This window comes from Hemiscyllium ocellatum, chromosome 9 (genome assembly GCF_020745735.1).
Source record: "Hemiscyllium ocellatum isolate sHemOce1 chromosome 9, sHemOce1.pat.X.cur, whole genome shotgun sequence".
NCBI classification, from domain to species: domain Eukaryota; kingdom Metazoa; phylum Chordata; class Chondrichthyes; order Orectolobiformes; family Hemiscylliidae; genus Hemiscyllium; species Hemiscyllium ocellatum.
In genome coordinates this window covers 45,930,969-45,957,223 of record NC_083409.1, presented here as the reverse complement: position 1 = coordinate 45,957,223, position 26,255 = coordinate 45,930,969, and the positions used below count along the sequence as shown (strand labels likewise).

The 26,255-nt window shown below is 37.6% G+C and overlaps 1 protein-coding gene across 3 annotated transcripts in view; it reads left to right on the top strand.

Annotated features, from left to right (window-relative positions):
• The window catches only part of kif14 (kinesin family member 14), a 112,563-nt gene that overhangs the window by 62,837 nt on the left and 23,471 nt on the right, over window positions 1-26,255 (top strand). For 2 of the 3 annotated variants that reach the window (XM_060830204.1, XM_060830202.1), the window contains exons 19-26: window positions 666-807; window positions 5,634-5,727; window positions 7,938-8,079; window positions 13,006-13,103; window positions 19,601-19,695; window positions 21,663-21,887; window positions 22,885-23,069; window positions 23,957-24,115. In XM_060830204.1, coding sequence (XP_060686187.1) covers window positions 666-807; window positions 5,634-5,727; window positions 7,938-8,079; window positions 13,006-13,103; window positions 19,601-19,695; window positions 21,663-21,887; window positions 22,885-23,069; window positions 23,957-24,115 — 1,140 coding nt within the window. The remainder of the gene's footprint in view (window positions 1-665; window positions 808-5,633; window positions 5,728-7,937; window positions 8,080-13,005; window positions 13,104-19,600; window positions 19,696-21,662; window positions 21,888-22,884; window positions 23,070-23,956; window positions 24,116-26,255) is intronic. The other variant, XM_060830203.1, reaches the window with a different exon arrangement.

Here is a 26,255-nt window from a genome sequence, read left to right as displayed (position 1 = left end):
CTAATTGGCACCTGGAGCGTTTCATTACCCCTCTGAAAAAAGCCAAGGACACTGTATCCTTGAGAAAAGGAACAGCTTTCAGAAAAAAAGAGACTAACTTTGTGACAACATCAAATATTGATCTGTGGTAGAAGCCTGCAGTCTTGCAACTTGAACTTTTTATTTACTAATGATCTTTTAAATCATTAGTGAATAATGGGAGGCCCTGACTTGCTCTCTCTCCCTAAGCCTTTGTCCTCTGTTCTGCTGAGAAAGTATGCAGTTAAAACCCTCAAGATTGGGTTGTCTTGTCACCATGCTTCCGTGACTGCCAAGGAGATTTTTCAAAAGTCTTTTTTACATGTTTATTTATGTTGTTTATGTTCTAAAGTTGGCTTATTTTCTTTTGTGGATGCTACTAGCCTAGCCAAGGTCCTGTTGGCCATGCAATTAGACTTGATGACCTAATTTCAACATTTGTATCCATCAGTTGATTACCATTGATGCCTTACTTATGCATCAAGAGATGGGAGTTTATCACATCCTCCTAGAAACATTTTCTTTGTGTTTTGCAGATAGACTATGTTTATGTCAATGAAATTAAGAAGTGTCAATGCAAATTAGGATTGATCAATCCTGCGCTGAGTGTTTTGGAGAAAACTTAACTTTTTAAACTTGTCTCAAAGGCTCTAGAAGATCATAATATACGCCATGTAAAATTTCTGGATGCTCTGGAGGCAGAGAAGAGAAAGATGACAAAAGATTTGGAAAGAATGCAGAAGGAACAAAGAAAGAGACAGGAGACTCAAAATAATACTTTATGTAAAGGTATGTTGTTTTTCTGAAATATGAAACGACAGTTTCACATCATAAGTTACTTGAGCAATAAATTTCTTTCTGGAATTCTTTCTATCAGTCATCAGCTGCTTGTTGGAAAATTGATGGGAGATTCATCCTTGTATCAGTATTACACATAGTCATAGAGATGTACAGCATGGAAACAGACCCTTTGGTCCAACCCGTCCATGCCGACCAGATATCCCAATCCAATCTAGTCCCACCTGCCAGCATCCGGCCCAGATTCTTCCAAACTCTTCCTATATCTTGAGGTTAGCACTCTGGCAGAGATGTGGGATCATAGCATTAACTCACCATATTAAATGAATTAATGTTGATTTTCTCCAATTCAATTAGTGGAATTCAAACCGTCTTGCCTCTGATCTATAACCCATTGCTGTTACTTGCAATTATTAAGTGGCACTCTGGACATGGAGAACAGAAATGATAAAGAATGATTAAAATAGTAATCAAGATGATGAATTTAGTGTACGAGAAGAAGCTAGCTCGGAATATAAAATGGATAGCAAAAATTGCTTCAAAACGAAAAGAAGTAGTAAAGTGAGTTTTGGTTCACGAGGTATTAAGAACAGGGGATTTAACAGGAGAAAATAAGAAAATACGGATGAAATGAACAAACATTGAAGAGATTACAAAAATCATACCTATAATAGCTGTAAATCAGGAGTTGGAAAGGAGAGAGGAAGAATGAATTACAATCATGAGAAAAGTGGTACTGAGCAAATTGATAGAGCTGCAGTGTGACAAGTCTCAGGTCCAGCTTGGCTAAAGCTAGATTCTTAAAAGACATTGCTAATGAGTATAGTGGTGTTGGCTTTCCAAAATTTCCTTGATTCAGTAAAAGTTCCAAAAGAATGGAAAGTAGCAAATATAACCCCTCTATTTTAAAAAGGCAGGAAGAAAATGGGAAATTTGGGATAGTTAGTTTGTTGTCCGTCATGGAGAAGACTTTAGAATCATCATGGAGTTGTTTGATGCAGGGCACTTAACAAACAAACTCAAGTAATTGCAAAGAGTCAGTATGATTTTGTGCAAGGGGTGTAATGTTTAGCCTATTTATTTGACTTCTCCTGAGAAGTAGCATACGTTATGAATAAAGGAAAGGCAATAGATATACTGTATTTGAATTTCCAGAAGGCATTTGATAAGATGCCACATCAAAGGTTATGAAAATAAAAGCTTATTGTGTTTAGTAAGAATAGGAGATTTGGCTAGCTGGTTGGCAGAAAGAAGAGAGCACACAGAAATTGTTCTGTCTGATTTTTCAGGATATGAGTGGAGTCCCACAGGGGTCAGTGCTTTGACCTCTACATTTACATCAATTATTTAGATAAAGAGAACAAAGGCATGGTAGCTAAATTCAGAGACAGCACAAAGATAGGCACAAGTTATGTTGTGAGGAAGACATAATTAAATTGAGATGGATATAGTTAGGTTGAGTGTGCAAATGTCTAGCAGATGGAATATAATTTAGAAGTTGTGAAGCTTTTTACTTTGGTAGGAAGGATGATAAATAGAATATTACTGCACGAAGAATAACTACAGGATTCTGAGGTTCAGTGTAGCACATAATCAAGAAAGCTAGTGGGATGCTACTTTTTATTACAAGAAAAATTGACCAGGAAAGTAAGGATGTCGTAATCCTTTTATGCAGAATATTCAGACTACATCTCAAATACTGTGTGCAGTTTCGGTCTCCTTATTGAGAAAGGCTGTAAATGATTTGGAGGCACTTTCGAGGAGGTTTACTACATTGATGTGTGGAATAAGCTGGTTATTATGTAAGGATACGTTTGACAGTCTGGGCTTGTTTCCACTGGGGTTTTTAACACTGAGAGGTAATGTGGTTGAAGTGCGTAAGATCCTGAATATTTTTGATAAGGCAGATATAGAAAAGATGCTTCCTCTAGTGGGTGAGTCCAGAACTAGGCAGCACTGTTTTAAACTTAGGGTTGTCTTTTTAAGATTGAGATCAGGTGAAATTTACTGTCTCGAATGTTGAGAGACTTTGGTACTCTTTCTGCCTCAAAAGACACTAAAGGTGGGGCCATTAAACATTTTGTAGGCAGAGGTAGATAGTTTCTTGTTTGGCAAGGGAATCAAAGGTTATTAGACATCTATGCAATTTGAAACACACAGTTTGGCCTTGACCATTTTTGAATGGTGGAGCAGGTAGGCATGAGGGGCTGAATGGTTTAATTCTGCTGGGAGGTGGGAGAAAACAAGGATTATGTATGTTTGTGTACTATCATTCATTCCTGAATTTGCTTTCAAATCCCTCTTCCTCTGTTTCATTTCCTTCACTCTGTCACTCTTGACCTCCCCACCCACTATGTCAACAGATGACTTATAGAACTCCTGCATACGTATTTACTTACAGTGTAGACACAAGTCTGCTTTTGTGTGGCAAGATATATAGTTAGTAGGTGAAAAGTAAGTCAATAGAGGCTGGAAAGGTACCAAAGAAAAACAAGTTAACATGTAGTTTGGATTTTAAAGACCAAATGTCCCAGAGGTAATTTATTTCCACATATTCTCAATCCTTGAATATGGAAGCAGCAAGTTACAAGCATTTGGAGAAACTTTGGCTGATGCATTTGGTGTGGGTAATTGTGGGGTCATCCAATTTGAATGCAAGAAAGGGCAAATTGGATGATTCTGTTGGTAAGGAAGTTTGGAACTGTGGAAGAACAAAAATATTTGGGTGTCCATATATATGTTTCCCAAAAACTATCACACAAGAACAAAAAAGCAATCAAGGAACAAAACAAGTACAGAGCAGGAACAAGCTCTACGGCCCTCCAAGCCAATCATCATGCCCTAACTGAACTAAAAAACAAACTTTCTGCCCTGTATTCGGTCCATATCCACCAATTCCCTCCCTATTCATCTAACCATCCAGATGCCTCTTAAATGTCATCAACACATCAATATGGCTGCTTCCACCACCTCTTTTGGCTGTGCACTCCAGGCTCCTACCACTGCATAAAAACCTCCCTTGCCATATCTTCCTTAAACTTTCCTCCTCTCACCTTGAACCTGCAACCCCTTGTAATTGAAACTTCAACCTTGGAGGAAAGAACCTCTGATTATTCACCCTATTTATGCCTCTTGTAATTTTGTAGAACTCTCAGGTCTCCAAGCTGCAGCCTTTCCAGTAAAAAACAAACCTAGTCTTTTTAACTTTTTCTCATAGCTAATACCCTTGAGACCAGGCAACATCCTGGTAAGCCTTCTCTGTGCTCTCTCCAAAGTTTCCACATCCTTCTGATAATGTGGTGATCAAACTGCAATATTTTAAATGTGCCCTAACAAGTATTTCATATAGCTGCAACATGGTTTGCCAACTGTTGTGCTCCATGCCCTGGTCGATGAAAGCAAGCATGCCATATGCCTTCTTAATTATCTTAGTCACCTGTGTTGCCGCTTTTAGGGAATTGTGGACCTGCACATCCAGATCCATCTGTATGTTAATGTTCCTAAGGGTTCTGCCATTTACAGTATAATTTGCACCTAAATTTGATCCTCCAAAATGCATCAACTTGCATTTATCTGAATAAACTACATCTGCCATTTTTCTGCTCAAGATGCTAACCTATCCATATCCTGTTGTATTCTTTCACAATCATCAATACTATCAGCAACTCCACCAATCTTCTTGTCATCTGCAAACTTACTAATCAGACTATCCACACCTCCGTACAGATCATTTACATGTATTTCAAACATATAGAGGACTTAATACTGATCCCTGTGGAACACCACTAAGTGGTCAGTCTCCATTTTGAAAAACATCCTTCCACTGCTACCCTCTGACTTCTATAACCAAGCCAGCTTTGTATCCATCTAGCTAGTCCACCACAAATCCCCTGTGATTTTAGTTTTTGTACCAATCTACCTTATGGGATTTTATCAAACACCTTATCAAAGTCCATATAAACAACATTCATAGCCCTTCCCTCATCAATTAGCTTTGTGACCATTTCAAGAAATTCTGTCAGGTTGGTCAGACATGACCTTCCCCATATAAAACCATGCTGCCTGTCACCAACAAGTCCATTTTCTTCCAAATGTGCATATATCTTGACCCTCAGTATCTTCTCCAAGAGCTTCCCCACCAAAGATGTCAGGCTCACTGGCCTATAATTTCCTGGATTATCCCTGCTTCCTTTCTTAAACAAGGGAACAACGTTGGTTAATCTCTAGTCCTCTGGAACCTTGCCTATGGTCAAAATGGATGTGAAGATATCTGCTAATGCCCCAGCTATTTCTTCCCTTGCCTCTTGCAGTAACCTGGGAGAGATCTTATCTGGCCCTGGGGACTTGTCTCCTAAATTGCATGAAGGTAGATTTCCTCCTTCAATATATTAATATTGTCTAAAGTATTCACAAACTAATTCCTGATCTCAATATCAGTCATGTCCTTCTCCTTGGTGAATACTCATTAAGGATCTCTCCCACTTCCTATGGCTCCACGCATAACTTCCCTATTTAGTGCTTGAGTGGGCCTACTCCTTTCCTTCCTACACTCTTTCTTCTAATATATGCATAAAAAGCCTTGTACTCCTCAAGGGCTTCATCAGTTTGTACCTGCTGATAGCATGATCGATAACACAAATGAATGTTGACCATGTCTCACTTAGCGTGAAATACAAAGTATGGAAGTTGTGTTTCAGTTGTACTCTCTCTTTGGCTCCTTTTACTTGTAGAATTATCTATATATTAAACATCCTTTTATGCATTTTTCATGATAATAAAGAATTGATGTCTTATTTATTCCCTGATTTGTGTTTCAGATAATTCCTACTGGAGGTCCATGAAGCTTTCAATGATGATCCAGGAAGCTAACACTATTAGCATCAATCTGAGAAAGCACACAGTTTTCAGTAGGTCAGTATCACCAAAAATAACCCCCAAATACAACAGGGTGAATAGTTTTATTGATGAACACAGAATTATAATCATTATTTATATATTAAGTAGGGAATGGAAACAAATGCAGGCCTTGTCAGTGATGCCCTATCCCATAAACAAATTTTCAAAATCTCATACTGTGAGCAAGAAGATCTTTATTCTGGATCAGAATTATTGCCCATAGATTGTTCTGATGCATTGAGTTATTTAGATTGTGGTTGACCACTCCGAGTTTCTTTAATTATATTTGTTCATTATTGAGAATTTTTAAATTTAGTTGATTTAATTTAAATGATATTAACTAAAATCTGAGCAAAGATATCCCTTTAAAAATTACCACTTCATATAAAATTTAAAATTGAGCTGTGAGCAGACTGGGAAGTGATGTGAGTTAATAAGGACAGCTTGATAGTATGGATATGTGCGTGAGTGGAACTTTGTGCAATGTGAGAGTCTGGTAATAGAATTTTAGATGTCTTTTTGAACTGGCTGGCTCCCAGGGCCTCTGCCAATGTTGTTTTTGAATGTCGAGAAGAATGTTTTTTTGTTTTCTTCCTCCTGTCCATTGGTGAAGTACTTTGCCTTCATTCTACTTTAACTCCATAAAATAAACCAGATTTAACAAACAAATTGAGCAAAGGCCATTTTACATTCCTTTTTGTACTATAACTTCCTGGAGTATCAACCTGATGCACTGGCCACAAACCAGTTATTTTGATATCTGGAAGTAGCTGTTCATGATAACATTAGTGTTGGTTTTCAGCACAATCAGAGTACTCCTAAGAGAACTGTTGTGGTTTGCTGACCGATTGGACAGTTGCATTTTTATGTATGACTTTGTTGAATGTTTGTGCAGCACTAATGTATTTTATGTATAAATGTAGTATATTTAGATTTCCAAACGTCATTTGGTAAATTGCTATGAAAAAAGTTAATGAACAAGATAAAGATTCATGGAATTCGAGTGATTCTTTTAGCATAAGGTTCAGTTCCTAGAGAAAAAGCTGAGATCAGAACTTTTTAAGTTCACTGGTTGTGACTAATGGAGTGCTATGGAGATTAGTGCTGTGGTTTTGGCTATCTAAAATGCACATTAATGACTTAGACGGAGAGACTAAAGTAGTTAAGGTTGCTGACGTATCAAAACTAGATGAAAATGCAACCTGGAAGAAGAGTATAAAGAGTCTGCGAAGAACTATAAATGGATTAAGTCAATAGATGTAAGTGGGAGGTGGAATATAGTTGGGAAAATGTGAGATTGTTAGCTCTGGTCACAAGAATAGGAAAGTAGGATATTAAAAGGTGTGTAATTTGTAACTTATTGATGCTTAGAAACTTGGAAGCATTTGTATAGGAGCATAAAATGTTGGCATGTAGGTGCATCTTCGGGTAAAAAATGAGGTCTGCAGATGCTGGAGATCACAGTTGAAAATGTGTTGCTGGTTAAAGCACAGCAGGTTAGGCCGCATCCAAGGAATAGGAAATTCGACGTTTCGGGCATAAGCCCTTCATCAGGAAGGGCTTATGCCCGAAACGTCGAATTTCCTATTCCTTGGATGCTGCCTAACCTGCTGTGCTTTAACCAGCAACACATTTTCAACTGTGATCTCCAGCATCTGCAGACCTCATTTTTTACCCCATGTAGGTACAGCAAGCAATTACAAAAGTAAATGATATATTGGTAATAACTGCAAGGGAATTTGAATACAAGAATAAATAAGTTTGCTGAAAATGTATACCTTTTTGGTGAGACCACATCTAAAATATACTCTCTATTTTTGGCCTCCATATTTAAGCAAAGATATACTTGCATGGAGGCTCTACAGTGAAGACTTACAGGGTTGGTCTCAGGGTTGAGAGGTTTGTCAACTGTTGTAGACTTAAATATATTCTCTAGCATTTAGAAGAATGAAAAGAAATCCCTATGAAACAATCAAAGTTAAAGAAGATTTATAAGGTACATACTAAATATTTCACTGATTAGAAAGTCTAGATTAGCAGGTGATAGTTTCAGTATAAGAGAGCAATCATTTGAGCTGAGAAATGTCTTCACTTAAATTGTTACAAATCTTTGAAATATGGGGACTGGTAGGAAAATTGAGTTGAAGCCTAAGAGCAGCCATGATTACATTGAATCATCAAGCATTGAATCATTGAATCATCCCATTTCTCTTTTATTTTGGCAGGCATGAAGAGACTGATAATGAAAATAAAAGCATCCAAACTCCAATTCGGGTGCAGGTTAAAAATACTAAACTGGGCATAAGCACGTTCTGGAGCCTGGAAAAATTTGAATGCAAATTAATAGCTATGAGGGAACTTTATCAGGTAAAGTTAAATATAATAGATCAAAATAACTGTCTAAGCAATGTGGTGACTTAGTGCATAGATAAATAGTTAACCTTTCTCAGTCATCTTGACCTGTTAGTAAAAAGAAACAGTTAATGATTTTGGTGCTTTCTATTTGCCAATTGGTTGACCTTCATGATTAACAGTTGCTGACTAATTGTATCTTTTATCCACCACAATCCACTGCAAAACCAATATTATGAATCTTTTGAGATACCAAAATAATAAGACTGTATGCATAAAATAGACCCACATCATACGCACTGCTGAACATTTGTTTCAAGACTTACCCCAAAATCCAAAATTTACAAATTGCTACATAGAGTCACAGTCATAGAGACATACAGCATGGAAGAAGACCCTTTGGTCCAACCCGTCCTAGTCCCACCTGCCAGCACCCGGCCCATATCCCTCCAAACTCTTCCTATTCATATACCCGTCCAGATGTCTTTTAACTGTTGCAATTGTACCATCCATAACCACTTCCTCTGGCAGTTCGTTCCATACACGTATGGTGAAAAAGTTGCCCCTTAGGTCTCTTTTATATTTTTGCCTTCTCACCATAAACCTATGCCCTCCAGTTCTGGAGCCCCCCACCCCAGGGAAAAGACTTTGTCTATTTACCCTATCCATGCCCCTCTTGATTTTATTTAACCTCTCTAAGGTCACTCAGCCTCCGAAGCTCCAGGGAAAACAGCCCCAACTTGTTTAGCCTCTCCCTATAGCTTAAATCCTCCAACCCTGAGGGAAATGTTGCCATGTTATTTCTCTAGCAGAGGTGTATGATTTTAGAGAGAGGCAACAGTAATTTGGAATTTTTTAGAGACTGGTTTTCTTTTTCAAGTGCAGCAATTACATATTTATAAATCTTATCACAGTTCTCTCAGTTTCTTTCCCTCTTAAAGATTTCTTTATTTTTCTTTGCTTTTGTTTTTCCTTACTATTTTACTTTCTTGAAATTAAAATTTAATTGTTTCTTGGCCCTTTGGTTCATTTTTAGTTTTGTCACTTATGTTTATCTGACTATTTGCATAACTGGATGGCTATTACAAAACTAGTTGCTTGGAACCAAAAACACACACTCCCTTTGATTGGACTAGGTGATACATTGCCAACGCTTTTTTGAAGTTGCAACCTTAGTAAATATTCAGATAAAATTGTCCCAGTTGTCTGATTTTGATTTGTATTTATTCTGAAGTAGAGAAGCTAAATTGGCACCATTAGATAAAATACAGCAAAATTCCCATTTTTCTATAAACACAATATGTGCATTTTTTCATATTTCGAGTATGTATTGTAAATACACAGATATTTGTTTCAAATGCTTATAACTAATTGTTCATGCTTTGTCATTTTGTTTTCTATAACAACTACTTTAATCCAAGTTTTATGTTTCCTATGTTGTTTCAATTTATGGACTGTTTCTCAAACCTTGTTATCCCTGTTGAAGCTTGATAAGCTCAGATGTGAAAGTCAACCAACTGTTTAAATTACATCCTTGCACATGACGTGGAGATTCATTAGCTATTAACGTGGAATCTGGACATGTGCTGATAAAGCAAATTTCGACGTCATGGCCATTAGACTGGCCTCAATATTTGACATTGCAATCTTTCTTTTTCAACTAAAGTTTAATTGAAAGGTGTTAACATTGGCTTTTCAAATCTTCAACATATTTTGCACACCGCAAAATGTTCAGACTTGTTGAAAGCTTTACAGAAGAGCAGGCTGCCTGTCTTGTTTGTTCTCTGACACATTTATTGAGTATTAAATTGCCATTTTTAGCTCAGTAGAAGTTTTTGTCCCTCTTTTGATCTTTGAATGCACTGCTTCGCATGGAAGCTTGTAAAATAACAAATGTTTTACACTTTTCCCAGGGCAATTATTTAGAAATGTTAGTTTCAAATATGCAAGTTGATTGTTTAACTCCCCATGAGAAAAATTGTGCAACAAAATTCCTTTTTGTTTGGTCATACTTCAGTTTGACTAGCATTCAAGAAGAAAGACATGCATGTTATCGTCAAATCAGCTTTAAAATTTAAAGCTTTATTTTATTTTGAATTAACACCATAATGAAAATATACCATTTATTGCATAAACAGATAGTTCTGGGATAATGTTTCAGCAGTGCAATTTGATTAAAACGCCACAGGAGAATTTGGCAATGGCAATAGCGCGATTCCAGCAGGGATCAGTTAACGTGCTTCGTTCAGCACATGCATGATGTGCACACTGAAATCTCTGCTCCGTTCTGCGCATGTACTGGTGTCCGCGCAGGCATGATGTCAGTGCTGATCTTCATGCCATACTGCACATGTACCGAAGTCTATGCGGTGTTCTGTGTGTGCGCAATGTCAGCACCAAAGTCTCTGTGCCATTCTTTGCATGCCTGATGTGTACTTTGGTCTTCATACAGTTCTGCGCATGCGCCTATGTCAGCTGCCAATAGAACAGCTTTCTGTGAGAGGTACTGTACATAGTACATTTAAAAAATATAAGAAAGCTGCTCTATGTTAAATTTTTGTTTTTTGTTTTGTTAATAAATATGATTTCAACCTTCACCCGGGCTATGCTACGCTTTGCGTTAGACTTTTGGGTGATTTTTGAGCGATCGTGAGTGATGCTTTTTGCTGATCTGCCCCTAATCCCACTTTTCCCATAGGCCCTGTTATTTCTATTAAGTGATTTTTCTATTAAGCGAGGTTTTACTGGAATGCAATTATTGTGTTGTAGGAGAGCTACCTGTATGGTTTTGTTCTACATTGACCTGTGTATTAATCATTCGTGCCTTTTTTGCCATCAAATCATTCACTGTGTTAGCATTAACGAATGACTATAAAACTTGACCATTCAAAATTAAACCAGTACTTTTAATGACAAAAAGTCACTGATGTTAAAAGCATAATTGGAATTGCTCTCTTCACTTGCAACGTTGAGTTTTAGATCTCTGTTATTTTAACCTTTAATGCTCACCTCTATGATGTCTAATCTAAGAAATTATGCAGCTGTTTGAATAGTGATGGTTGCAAATTATAGTCTGCTGTAAAGTTGGGTGCACTTTGTCAGTACAGTAGCACAGTGGGCTTTATGACTGGACTATTAATCCTGAGGTCCGTGTTAATGATGCTGCATTCATCTGCATTCCCGCAGGTGGGAAATTTGTGCTCAAATCTAGAATTTTTTGAAAAACTACTATCAGTGGCCATGAAACCATGGGGTCATCATAACAAAATTAATGGTTCACTCGTGTCATTTAGGGAAGGGAATCTGTTTGGCCTGCATATAATTCACAGGTCTGGCAGCATCTGTGGAGATAAACAGAGTTAACGTTTCAGATCCAGTAACCTTTCTTTAGAGCCTTCTTCCCTTTTTCAGTCACTAGACATGAAACATTAAGTCTGCTTTTTGTCTGCAGATGATGCCAGGCCTACTGTGCTTTTCTTCCAGTTATTTCCGTTTTTGTTTCTGATTTCCAGCATCAGCAATTCTTTGTCTTTTTAGGATGATTTTTAACTATATCATCATGATGGATTATAACTTGGATCACTTATAGACATAACTTCAAACTCCAATGCACCATTTCTTTTTTAAAAAAAAGGGACATCCAGCCCCAAGGTGACTATGGATTTAAATGCAACAGCTGCCGAGAGAGAAAAAACTTAGAATTTCACATCTTACAAGGTCTGAAGGAAGCTTCTAAGGTCCGTCCTTAAAAAGGGAGAAATGCACAATAAGTTGAACTGCAATCTCCTGGGAGACAGTTGTCTCAGACCGTGAACATGATCAGAGGAAAAGCATCTGCCTGATTGTGAGAATTCACTTTTCAAGAACGCACCAGGACAAGTGTTAAAACCCAGTTCAACATTGTTTGTGAGTCCTAGTAGAAGAAGGTGTGCTTGTGAGCTGTGATGCTGTGTACCGGTGGGCTGAAGTATCTCTTTTTAGTTCGCCAGCATTTGAATGCTAATATACAGTAAAGGTTACCATTAAAGGACCACCTGCTTCATTGCAGGTAAAGGCTTCTGTTGCTCTGAGTGGTAGAAGTCTGCAAACCAGTCAAAGGAAACCAGACAAAGGGAGGACTTTCTCACTCAGTGCTGCCAGCCAATTGTTGGCAAAAGGATTTCAACTAACTTGGAAAGCCAAGAATTCTGAAATCAATTCTGATTAACTATCAACATTCCGCTATACTCTTCACAAGTGACCGATAGAGACTTATGTGCATTCTTGCTAATCAATGTATGTGTTGTGTTATTTCTTTTTGCATTAGTAATGACTAAATTCACTTTTTTGTAGACTCGAGAAAGCCTTCTTACCTTGGCTTATTTTAAAACTTACTTTCTTCCATAAAGAAAGGAATTTATCTACAGTGGATGGGATCCTTTGTAATTAACCTGAATGCAACCAACTGAGGGTATGGGTCAATAAAGAAGGGGAGGTAGTTCATTTCTCCTCATCCTTGAGCTTGGAAATTTGAGATACCCCATCATAACACCTAGGAGATCCTCACATGAGGTTTGGTTATAATTACTGCTATTTGAAAAGGCCTTCCAAATAACTCTAGTGTATGGAGTAAGGTGAGCAATAAAAGCTCCCATCACAAAATAAGTAAGAAAAGCTGCTGATGGAAACTTCGGACTGGAGGTTTCTCAACGTAGTCAATGTGTGATGTTTATTGATAGTGAAGATATGTTAACAAATTACTTGCTGTATTTTGTTAGTGAACCTTTTGTCTTTCTTTTACTTAAACAATGAATTGCTTTTCTTCAAAGTCTATTATTTAAATGTAGCTGTCTTCTGCACCTTCAGAATACTCATCAAATATCGTAAAAAATGATGGAAATGAACATTATTGTTTTGCTGTTATTTCAACATTATACCAAACCTGATTATAATATATCTTAGCAGGACAATACACATCCTGGAGATGAAGACCTTTTTTATGACCCGAATGATGACTGGGAAACTGATTTAACCTCCTCTTCTACTTTATCTAGAAGACGGTCAGTAGCTTTTGAAATGAGTTTCCATGTGTTTCAAAAATGATTTGAAAACTCTGCATTGAGTAAGAAGGATATAATTTGATTGGGAATATGCTAACAAAAAAATTAGCAATCATTTTTCTGGTATTGATAGTGGATCATAATCTTCAGTCTATGTGGTCTTTTTCTGAAACAGCACTGCTCCACTGGCTTCTCAAAGCTTTTTCACCTGTCCTTTCCATTTTCAGTGCAGGAATGACTATTTGTTTTATTTTTGAATGTTTATCTATCAGTACGAGTGAAATTCTAAATATAACAGCTGTAGTTTGTTTTGATTTAGTTCAAAGTGGTTTAAAACAGATAATTCAAAACTCTTTTTAGTAATATAATAGCAGGAGGATTCAAGTGAAGGACCTTGCTGTAATCATACAGTGTCCTGGAATACCACATCTGGAATACTGTGTGCAGTTTCAGCCTCCTAACCTAAGAGAATGAAACAAAAAAATTATCAAGCTGATTCCTGAATGGCAGGTAATATGTGTGAAGAGAAACTGGATCAATTAGAACTGCATTCACTCGAGTTTAGAAGAATGAGAGGGACTGCATAGGAATCTATAAAATTCTAACAGAACTCGACAGGGCAAATTCAGGAAGGATGTTCTTAATGGCTGGGGGTTTCAGAACAAGGGGTCACAGTCTAAATTTATGGGAAAAACCATTTGAGACTGAGACGAGAAATTTTCTCACTTAGAGAGTGGTGAGCCTGTGGAATTCTCTGCCACAAAGTGACTGAGGCCAAAACATTGAATGTTTTTAAGGAGTTAGATATAGCTTTTTGGACTGAGGGAACATAGGATATTAGACAAAAGCAGGAATGGGGTATTAAGTAGGATGATCAGCTATGATCATATTGAATGGTAGAGCAGGCTTGAAGGTTTGAATTACCTATTTCTGCTCCTATTTTTGGTTTCTGTTTGTACTTTCACATTATCATCCCAAGCAGTGCAATTTGTATAACTTTTTTTCATGAAGTAGGCTTCCATCTTTTTGACAGAATGGAGTATTAACTTTAACTGAAAAAAGTTAATTTCCAACATATAGGTATTGCATTTAGTATGTTCAGTATTTCTTGCTCACATTACTGATTTTATATGTATGTACCTATCATGTGACAACTGTCCATTCTATTTTGTGTGTGAGCTTATCTTTTCCATTTCTGAATCCAAATACTTCCTAACCCAAATGTATACAAGTGATCCCCTTTAAGACACATTTGACAGTGGCATTCTTGAAGCTGTACCCTTTCTGTAGGAGGAGTGTAATCTTTGCTCAGCAGTAGGTCTTGATGGTGTGACTGAGACTATTTAGGGACTTAGGTTGCTGGTCTAGTCCTACATAACACAATACTAAAATAACTATACAGACATCAGAATCCCGTCCCAAGTAACCTTTTCTTTACAGGTGGAAAACCCTTGAGACTGATCCAGCTCCCTCAGAGCCAGCACTGAGTAAACAGGATGTCTCATTCCTGTTCATCTATTTGCCAGGGTTCCCTAATAAAACCAGATTAACAGTCTCAATCAGTGAATTCACATTCTACGAGGTCCAGCTGGCTGACCTCTTTACAATCGCTGCATCCCACCCCATCTGATTGTGAGAATAAAAGCCAGTTCTTTCAGTTTTGGCTCCTCCTGGGGTGTTTTAGCACCAGGTCAGGTACCTCTAAGTCTGCCTCTAGTATAGGCTGCATCAAATGCACAGTCCCCAGAGCATCTCAGAAGAAATTCATCCTCTTCTTCAGGTAACAAAGACGTTGAGGCAGCAACGTCTGCGGTGTCCATCTCCGATTCTGAAGTTTCTTCCATGCTTGATGGAGGGGGAACGCCCACGGGTTCCGCCAGCCTTTCTGACTATTCTGAGGAGCTGGGCATGTTTTGCTCATGCCCCATTTGCAAGTTTGCAGCTCTCATATGGTGCACATGCTTGTTTAGGACCGTTGCACCTAGCCAGATTTTATACGTCACTGAACCTGATCTTGTGTCAGCCATGCCCCTTATGTTTGCAAGACTGTGGTGGCTTCTACACCAAACTTCATCCCCCGAAGTAAACTCTTTCTCTCACTTACTGCAGTCTTGTGTCTGGTACTGATGTTTCTGATGCTGTTTCACCGTCAGCCCCAGGTCTGGTAAGATCAGATTTTACCTGGTGCAGACTCTTCTCCCCATTAGCAACTCTGCCGGACCTATCCCTGTATTTGCATGAGAGGTGGTCCTACAATCAAACCAAACTGGGATAGTTTGGTATCTAGTGAAGGTGTAGGCTGTTTCTTTAAGCCTGCCTTTAAAATGTGGATGGTTGTTTCAACCAGATCATTTGACAATTGATGGTGTGGAACTGTCCTTGTAGGTTGAATGGCATGGAACTTTAGGAAATACTCAAATTCCTTGCTGATAAACGATGGCCCATTATCTGTGACCAAAACTTCCAGGAGTCCATGAATTGCAAAATATGTGTGTTGTTTTTCTATTGTCATGTGTTTCACGAATGAACTCTATGCATGTCTATGGTGCATACCACAATGATTAAGAACATTGAACCAATAAAAGGTCCTGTATATTCGATGTGTAAACGAGTCCAGGGTTTATCTGACTATTCCCAAAAAATGTGGAGCCACTGGCAGTAATTTTTGTCCTTGTTGGCACTCTGGGCACTGCCGCACCAACATGGTTACGTCTGCATCCAATCCTGGCCAATAGACATAACTTCTTACCAACATCTTCATTTTGGATACCCTGGATGACTGGTGGAGTTCAGCCAGTATCTGGTGGTGACCTTTGCTTGGGACAATCAATTTTTCTCCCCATAATAATATGCTGTTCTCTACTGTAAGCTGGCCTCTCTGGCTCCAAAAAGTTTTAGTTCTGGTTGTGATGGCCCTCTGATTTTCCCTATCACTATCAGCTGTATCTCATATGAGACCAGAACAGAAGTTGTACCTTTAAATTGTAAATGTTTTCCAGTATAGGGTCTCAATCTAGCTAAGGTCTTGCACAAATGTAAGAGTTGGAGTCCAGAGCATATTTTGTTAAAGACTGGTTCAATGATTACTGAAACAGCTGCACCAGTATTGACCTCCATGAGAATTGGGTCACCATTTAACCAGTCAGTTATATTTTGATTGGTTCTCATTTGGATATTTGTAAGCGATTTAACTGTTCCAAACCATATATAGGTGGATTTTTTCAGGGTGTGTACTCCCCTGGATACTGGTCTATGAGTTCTCTTACTCAATTTAGGTGTAGTGGGACTCTTTTGCAGTCCCTGGGTCACATAGTTGCAGCAAGTGCAATGGCTTGCAGACTGAAATCCTGAAGAATATTTAACTATTTGGCCTAGGCTTGGCTTTGTTTTGGGATCTTGCTGTAGGCTGCTCAGTATATGTCCTGATTGACGCTATGCAATTGCCATCATTTGATTAGTGTTTCCCATGCTCAGTTGAACTGGTGAGCTTCCATCCAAATATTCTGCAACTCATGCTCCACTTCCTGTATTTTTCCAATGATTAAGCCAGTAGTAGTGTCTGTTTGAAATCCAGTTGGGCTTCAGTTATTAGGTGCTTTTGCATTAATCCCACATATGAAACAATCACACCATTTCATTAAGGATTGAAACCAAGTCACGTCCCTCTGCTGGTCATCATAACCTAGTGAAAAGTCCAGATATGGATTCTCCTAGTTCTCAAATTGCTGAGGGAAAGCTCCAAATTACAGGAGGTTTAGAGTTGTAATATTCCTTAGCTAAATCTGTCAACTCTCAAAAGGTTTTAGTGTCTGGTGCCTCAGGGAAAGTTCGGCTCTTAATAACTTAAAAAGCTGTGGGTCCACAAGCTGTTAGGAGAACTATTTGTTACTTTACTTCTGTCCCAGTGTCAGTTGCCGGGGAAAACAATAACACGTTATTTCCATATTCTGCGCCCAGTCTTTGGCAGAATCACATTTAAGCTATCTAAATAAGCAGCATGATGCCAGAAATGCTTACTTCAAAGACAACTGTTGTGTGCAAATTTTTTCAGGAGTGTGCTTTACTTTCATTGCCACTGAAATAACTCCACTGAGGCCAATATCCCGTCACTAAGTCATCCTTTTATTTACATGTGGAAAGTCCTTGACGATGATCCAGCCCTGTGAGCCAGCTGTCAATGTCAAGGTGTCTGACGCATGTTCTTATCTGACAGCCAGAAATGCCTGACTGGGGCTGTTAACCTGGTCCAATCAGGGAACCCATTCTGAGGTGGACATGGTTGACATTGTTACAATCACGACAAATACATTTGCTTGTGTTCCAGGTGATGCACATTGTCCCTTTGATGTTGTCTAAAGCAATGCTGGACTTTTTTAAAAAATGTGTGTGTACATATAGTTCCTACATTATATAATGAAAATAGCACCAAACTAACTGGACCTGAAATGTTGATTTTTTTTCAGAAGTTATTTTCAGAAGTAGATGATGCTTGGTAAATTTCCTTCTCTAAGTTTCAATGTTTGAAAAAAAGTCTCCATTGTATTTGCCAACTCAAACAGAAGCTAGTGTTCTTGAGAATTGTGTATTTTGCCAGTTGATAACTGTGTTACTGATGACTTTGTGATGCATCTTTGTAAAATGTGGAAACAGTCTGTGAAAATAGATTTTTGCTCCGCATATTCATTTTATTGTATTGCTAAGGCAATGAAATAATCTCTGCTGTAATTCGGCCTTGAATGCTGACAGTGCATTTTATATAAGTTTTGTAGTGTAATTGGAATACTGTTGCTTGGCAACGTTTAGCCAGTTTTATGAATTGCATAAAATTGCAAATCGACAGCAAATTGAGAAGTTTAGTAATTGCTTTAAAAAAAACTAAAATAACCTTATTCAGTTAGGAAAGAAATGTGTATTTGAGAAAGCATCTTTAAAAAAGCAAATGTGATCTTTATAGGAGGTTCCATCTTCACCAGTAAAAGCATTAATATCTTGTTTGGTTATTTAATTGTTTTCTACTCTAGCATTTTCCCTTCATACATATTTCTAAGTGAACATCATTGTTAGATGTAGATATTTATTAAGGTGTTTGAGACAGTGCATCTCCATAACAAAAGTCCAAATTCCTAGATCGAGCTGATTGCTATGTAACAATATTAGATAAAAATTCAAATGAATAAGAATTCCAGAGCACTTCATTATCACCTGTCAAAAGATACATGTTTTACTTAACTCGATGCCCTCTTAAGAAATAGTGCTTTATAGAATGGGGACAGCGCAATGGCTCAGTGGTTAGCACTGCTGCCTCACAGTGCCAGGGATCCAGGTTCGATTCCAACCTCTGGTGGCTGTGACTGTGTGGAGTTTCCTCCCACAGTTCAAAGATGTGTAGGTTAGGTGAATTGTCTATAGTGTATAGGTTTATAGGGTAAGGGAATAGGTCTGGGTGGGTTACCCTTTAGAAGGTCGGTGTGGACTTGTTGGGCCAAAGGGCCTGTTTCCACGCTCTAGAGATTCTATTATATAAATTCTTTTAACACTTTGCAATTAATGTTAGTTTTTATGCTAATTTTTATCCAAACCGGCACTATATTTTACATCACATTTAGCTGGAGTTTTAGAGGTCATCAGCTATATTGTAGGAATTAGTTGATCTTACTCAGGGAAAACATAAAACTGCTTTCTCTTATATTCATCAACATGGTTCAGTTGATAGTGCTCTTATTTCTTGATCAGAGATTCCTTCTTGAGTTCCACACAAGTGCTCAGGTCTGTACTCGACTTTCAAACCCATACATTATTGGAGCCTCTGCCCTTCAGGTGAAATAAAATCCTTATCAACTGTTGTGGAAAAATATCATTAAAATCAAATCAGCAATTCTTCCAGTTTTATGCCAGTATTCCTGTCTCAGTCAATATCATCAAAACAAAAAAAAATTCATCTCATTGTTTTTTGGTTTTGCTGGTAGAATTAGTTGCAACATTTCTAGAGATGACCTCCTGGGGTCTGAACAATTTATTTTGTAATATTTTGCTGATTCATGAAGCACCATATATATTGGTCTGTTTTAAAATACAAGTTTATTTCTGTATTCTGTTCCAGCATTGCTCAAAAATAAAAACTTGTATTAATATCATGCTTTTTATGATCGTTGACATTACTAAGCACTTTACACCCAATTAAGTAATTTGAAGTGCAATCAGTATTATAGTGCAGGAATCTTGAATTGTGTATGTAAAGTTTATTTTGTCAGTGTTCACGTCAGATTACAGTTTGAATGACATGAATAGTTTGAAAAAGAGGATTTACCTTAAAATATATCCTAAGTGCCCCATCAGTTATATACTCCAGCATTCATAGTTCTGTAAATTTGTATTATGATTTAGAATGTGTAAATACATAGATCAGCACTTCGGTACTATTGTTAATGATATAAATGCAGCAGTTTGTTATGTTTCAAAGAACTGAAATTCCATTATTAACTTTTTTTCATGCTTAGAAGTAGAAGCATTTTCAAAAGCAAAAGAATGTCTGGATGTTTAGCAGGAATCCAAGCTTTAAGCGTTCAGAATCTGCATTCTGCACATTCAACAGGTATCTCCAAACTGTTCTATGTCTGTATATAGTAATTCAGTTCACAAAAGATACTGTTTCTATGAGTACTTGAATGTATAATGAGTACTTGATTTTATTTTTGGTCATTTCTGTCTGTCTTCTCCCTTTACCTTGACCCTATTTCTTGTCCTGAATGTGTGTATAGATGCATAAAGATTAGGAGCAGGAACAGCCTGATAGCCCCTCTAGTCAGCTGAGCTGACCATGGCTGGTCTGACTGTAATCTCAATCTCTCATTCTTGCCTATCCCTGATGACCTTCACCTTTTTTCATGGCTCCATTGTCACCTATTACATTCTATTAACTAACTTTTAATTTCACGTGCATCTGAATGGCGTTGACAAGTTCAGACATACCTAAAGCCAATCTCGTTTGCTTGCACACGTGTGTGCCAACCAGTGGATAGCTATTGTGAATAGAAGCCATGGCTACTTTTAATAGTAGAAAGTGGATGATGGACTTTGGATTCTTTAAACCTAGAAATTCCCAGTCTCTCTTTCTCACCTGTTTCCTGAACTCTGGTTTTCTTGAGCATATTTTTACGTCATCCCAGTTGAGATTGGCTCTCTGCACAGATGGAATTGATTGCAGAATGTGGCCTGCAATATGCTGTCTTAACATAGGAATTACTGAATCAGAAAGAAACAATCCAATTTCTGCTGCCACCATCTTCCAAAAGAGCTTGCGGTAGATTGGCCACTTGTTCAATCAAGTAAGATTTCTGTGGATTAACTGAAATGTAACCATTTCCACCTCCATCGTTACTTCACCCCCAACACGCACACATGCATACGCACATGCACACGCTCACTTGCTCCCTTGCCCTCAAGCATTCTCCTACTCTCTCCCCCACTCTCCAATTTTCCCTTGTACCCGCTCTCTCCCTTGCTTCCCTCGCTCCCCTCTCTCATATGCTTGGTCCATACACACCAATCACCTCCCCCACATGCATTCTCCATATGCACATACCACTCATTCCCCCTTCCCCCATGCCCCCAAACACATGCACATGTGCATGCATACCCTGACATATGGTTCATGATTGGATATAGATTGTATGATATACATTGTTACTTTAGAACCTTTTAAACCAAATAGATGCTAACAATTTTGGTGGGGGTTCTTGATTCCTTTGGTTTATTAATTCACAGGGGCATAATGTTCAGGCAATTCCAAATACTTGACTTTTTTCAAAGCTGCATCTCCTAAGCACATATCCTTTTGACTTGAATATTTCTGACTTAAGACCACATTTTTTGATGCTTGTGGTAAATGTGACTGAGCATTTTGTCAGCACTAATTAATTTTAGTGAATATTATTTTGTCATTATTTTTATCAGCATTATTGCAAACTTTCCATTGAATTATACAATATAATCATTACAAATGCTTTTTCATGTAGATTAAGTTGTTTTGAGTATGTACTTTGCAAAGAAAATTGTTACGGCGTCACCATGGCAACTCCATGGATGCCACATTTTATCGTTTAGGACAGCTGCCAACCTTATTGAACTCGAGGCAACATAATAGCTGCTGTGTGACAAGATGAAGAATGCATGTAACTTCTGAGTTATTTCTATGAATTTCAAGTTGTGCAGCAGTTGCTCTGTTAAATTTTACCTGTTTAACATGCTTCGTGACAGATGGGAATACTGCCATTGCAAGGTAGATGGACTTTAAGTAGAAAAAGCATTGTTTCCCATAATGGCTTCATTGTAAATTTTCCCAAATTAATTGCTCAATGCATTTTTTCAAATTGCATAAGAAATATTATAGTTCAGCAAAATTAAAACTGGGGCAAAATGAATTTCCACATAAAGCAGGTTTTGTTAAAGGAATTTGTTTCCTGAATCATAAAAATTATTTTGTATTCAAGATGGAACCTGAACTGTTGAAGCAATTATTCAAGTATTTTCACTAACGAGATTCTTTTCATTTCCTAACAGATTTGCTGAACGTTTCTCAGAGTGTAATATTAGCAGGGTCGGAGTCGACACTGCCTGCTGTTTGTAAGCAACTTTTAGGGGAAGCTGTTGATTTTCTGGGCAGAAGTTATTTATCACAGGAGAGCATTCCAGTCAGACTTATCACTGACCTCCTAACTATTCACAAATGGATGATGGAAATATCTCAATCCTACCAACAGCTAGATGAAGAAAGTCAACAAAGCTGTAAGTGTGTCATTCTGATTTTTAAAAAATTGAATTTAGCTTTTATTTCCAAAAATACTTTGGTATTTATTAGAACTGAAAAGAAAAAACAAGTAACTGCATGCTTTCCAATGATGTATGATGAGTTTATTCTGAGAACTGGACAATAAATCTGAGTTAAATAGGTTTCCTTGCTGTGGCACAGAATGCAAACCTTTTAAATGACAAAATAAAGTGATTGCAGAGCAATAAGGTGTGAAAGGATCTGGGTATCCTTTTGCATGAATTGCAAAAGGTCAGTATGCACGTGCAGCAAGTAATTAGGAAATCAAATAGAATGTTATCATTTATCACAAGGGGATAGAATACAAAAGTAGTGAAGTTATGCTTAAATTACTTGAGGTACTGATGAAATTGCATTAAGAATATTGTTCACAATATTGTTCACTTGTTAATTTAAGCAAGGGTTCAAAACATTGGAGGCAGTTTAGTGAATGGTTACTAGACTAGTACCTAGATTGGTTGTGTTGGCTTATGAGGAAAGGTTTGACAGGCTTGGCTTGTATTGGCTGGAGACTGGAAAAGCAGAATGTGACTTGCTTAAAATGTCCAAGGTTCTGAGGAGTATTTTCAGGATAGATGTGAAGAGTGTGTTTCCTCGTAAGAGAGAATTTAAGTCCAGGGTCACTATTTAAAAAATCAAGGGTAGCCAGTTTAAAGCAGAGATGAAATGAAATTTTCTGAGTGTCATGAAACTCTCTGCTTCCCCTCCCTGTTCAGGGGAAGTCCTGGAAAGTCTTTAGGGCACAAGTAGATAGATTCTTGAAAAGCAAAGGGTTGAATAGTATCAGTGGTATGTGGGAATGTGGATTTGAGGCTACAATCAGATCAACCATTATTGTAGTGTTTCGTGGAGCAGGCTTGAGGGTAATGACCTATTTCTGCTAATTTGTATGTCTGTTTGAAAGAATTTATGGGCTTAGTTTTTCATGCATAATTTTGATTTTTATTTCAACAGTGTTCACTAATAATCGAGCCATGCAGACTTATTGTGTCAGAACCACATCTGTTTTTGAAAGGATCACGATTTTACTGAAGTTGTGGATTGACACTGTCCCAAAAGACAATTGCTTTGGGATCATTGAAGATGAACTGTTTGGGGAAGTTAGGACATTGGGTAGAAATTTACAATTATTATTGCAGGTATGTAATGTTATTTTCTATTATTTTGTCTGGAAAATAAGCATAGAAGAACCTACTGCTTACAAGATTAACATTCAAAGTTGTGCCTCTGTTTTTATTTTGGCAACATTTATTGCCAATGCCACCACTAGGTGGTTGCACAGCAACCTGCGTAGAAACACAACATCCACACAAGAGGTGCCTCTAAAATGTATTAGAAAACAATTAACCCAGTAGCACGCTCAGAATGAGCCCTAAATGTCTCCATCATCGCCCCACTCCCTGAGCAAAGTGGTTAGGGGACAGCAGCAAATGGGGCTGCCAGAAGGTTCTGTTGCAACAATGTGACATCATTGTAGCCAAACGTGTATCTTGTCGGCCTTGTTAGCCATCTTGGCGCTGTCAGCCCATATTACATTTTATTTTTACCTTGATTTAACAATAGATCCTTAACTAATAATTCTAACTTTCCATCAGTGGAGTAACTATAAATGAATTGTTATGTAATTTTCAACAGTGCATAAAGGTTTTGCTTCCAGGTTGAAAATGCCAACAACTTGTACTGTAGATTAAGGATATAAAAGAAAGTGTAAAATAATTTCAGTGTGCTGTAAACCTCTTACCAAATTTTACTCATGTTATCCTGCCTTTTCTACTTAGATGTACTGAGTTACTTTTGATGTATGTACTGCATTTTGAGTTCTGTTCAGATTTCCAACATATGCAATTGTTTTGCTTGTTTACTTAAAAAAAAAGCAACAGTTTTAGAACAAAAAAATTGAATACCAGTGAAGTTTTATTCTAATACACTCTTGCCTGCATATAGGATTTCTGAGAACTGAAGGAGGAGGAGTTAAGCTTGCAGCAAGATATTGAATAAACCATTATGTCTGTTTGTGTGTTTCCAGGGCTGTGATTCAGACATTTCTTCCATGGTAATGGAAGCTGAGAACAAAATAAGCCAAACAATTAGAAGACTTGTAAAGCACATAGGTCATTTGGCAGCATTCATGAGCATGGAGCTGAATTTTGACGAAGAGAACACAGATGATTCACCCAGTTACAAAGTACTGTGTTTTTCCAGCCTCAAGAAAAATTCCAAACATTGAGAATTGAATGAATAGTATGAAATCTGTTCTTTCTGTATTTTAAGCAAGTTTCATGTTTAAAAAATAACATGTGCTTAAAATAAATTGCCAATATGTCAGAATTTCTAGAATCATTTGTCATAACCTCCTTTCAGATATTGTGTAATCTTCAGTCATTTTTGTGATAAACACCAAGCTTGACACCATCTTTTCAGATAACAAATAGTTCATTTATCTGGTTTGTCCACTTGTCCGCCTCACATTGACGTAATTTAACTTTACAATCAGGTGTGATTCGACAGCAATTATCTATGTAGCATAATCACCTCTGAAATCCTTCACTGATGTATCCTTGCTTGCCTTCTCTTCCTCGCCTACCTCTGTGGTATCATACGCAAGCACTGGGTCAGCTACTATTATCAATCATCCGTACAATTCTGATTCTAATGGATGAGTCAAACTTCTCTCATTAAAGACCAATAAGACCAAAGCCATTGTTTCCACACCCACCATACATTCCGTTCCTGAATATTGATTCCATCTGTTATGTTTGTACTAAGGACTATGCATCAAATTCTGAATCCATGCCATCTGTTTGTTAATCTCACCAAAATAACTTTTAGATTACTAAGATTGCTTACTGTGTGGAAACAGGCCCTTCGGCCCAACAAGTCCACACTGATCCGCTGAAGCGCAACCCACCCAGACCCATTCCCCTACATTTACCCCTTCACCTAACACTATGGGCAATTTAGCATGGTCAATTCACGTAACCTGCACTTTTTGGACTTGTGGGAGGAAAACTGGAGCATCCGGAGGAAACCCACGCAGACACTCGGAGAATGTGCAAACTCCACACAGTCAGCCGCTTGAGGTGGGAATTGACCCAGGTCTCTGGCGCTGTGAGGCAGCAGTGCCAACCACTGTGCCACCTTGCCTCTGCATCCATCTCATTATTTGTTTGTGACTTTTTTAGTCTGCTTTAACAGTCTGTCATGTTCCACTCTATTAAAACGCAAACTTATTCGAGATCTTTTTATCCCAGTCAAGTTTTAAAACACGTCCTTGTCCAAGTTTTTCAATTTAAAATCCTAATATCAATTCTCCCCCATATTTTCATGGGAACAGGAGTCGGCTATTCAGGCTCCTGTCTTTTTTACCCAGTATTCAGTCCTCAATTGTACTGTACCTCTACTCTATTTTCCTACTGCTGTTCCATAACTTTTGATGTCTTTTCCTAGTGTCTGAAAAGTGTTATCAATTTTATTGTGGAAATTCTAGAGCCCCAAATTTTCACTAACCTTGGAAAAAATGCTTTGTGATTTTTCTTCAAGTGTCTATTTTACTTTTTGGATTACATATATTTGTTGTAAATTCCCAACTTCTGGAATTAATTTATCTATATCTGTCTATTCCTTCTCTACATAGTATTAATGACACAATCTTTCACTGCCTTGGCCATATTCTACCATTGGCTCCTAAATCCTGAAGTCAGTCTGCTTTTCTCCTTTGAAAACTTTTTGATTGAGTTTTTGATGAAATTCGTCAACAACCATTCTTTTATCTGCTTTATCTCTTTTGCCCAGGCCATGATAATTGGTTAGAGTATGAAATTGGAACTTCTAATTGAAAGTTGAATGACTGGAGAGAGACACAAACAAATAGTGATTGACAGTATAGAAAGGTATTGTCCATTTGCTGTCTAGATGTCTTGAATTCAAGACGTGACCATATTTATATATCTTGCAGCATGGAATCTGACAAAGGTGAATTGTTTCTGCTGCTGTAATCAGAGCTGATGGTGATACTGGACAAAAAGAGCCCAGAATGAAACATGTCTTGACAGATCAGAAGTTTTATTTCTATAGTTTTGTTACCATGATGATTAATCATTGAAATGTACAAAATAAGGCTGCCAAGTTGTTTAAATACAAAAGCTCAAATTTATTAAACTAAAGAAAAAAAATTACATATATGTAAATCAAGTTGAAAAGTTCTTGTCATAAACAGTAACAACAAAATTCAACCCTTATACCGGGAAAATCTTTTTCAAATAATTAATCCCAGAAAAATAGCACTCCAATTTTAACTCTTAATTTCTTTCTGAACTAACTTTTCC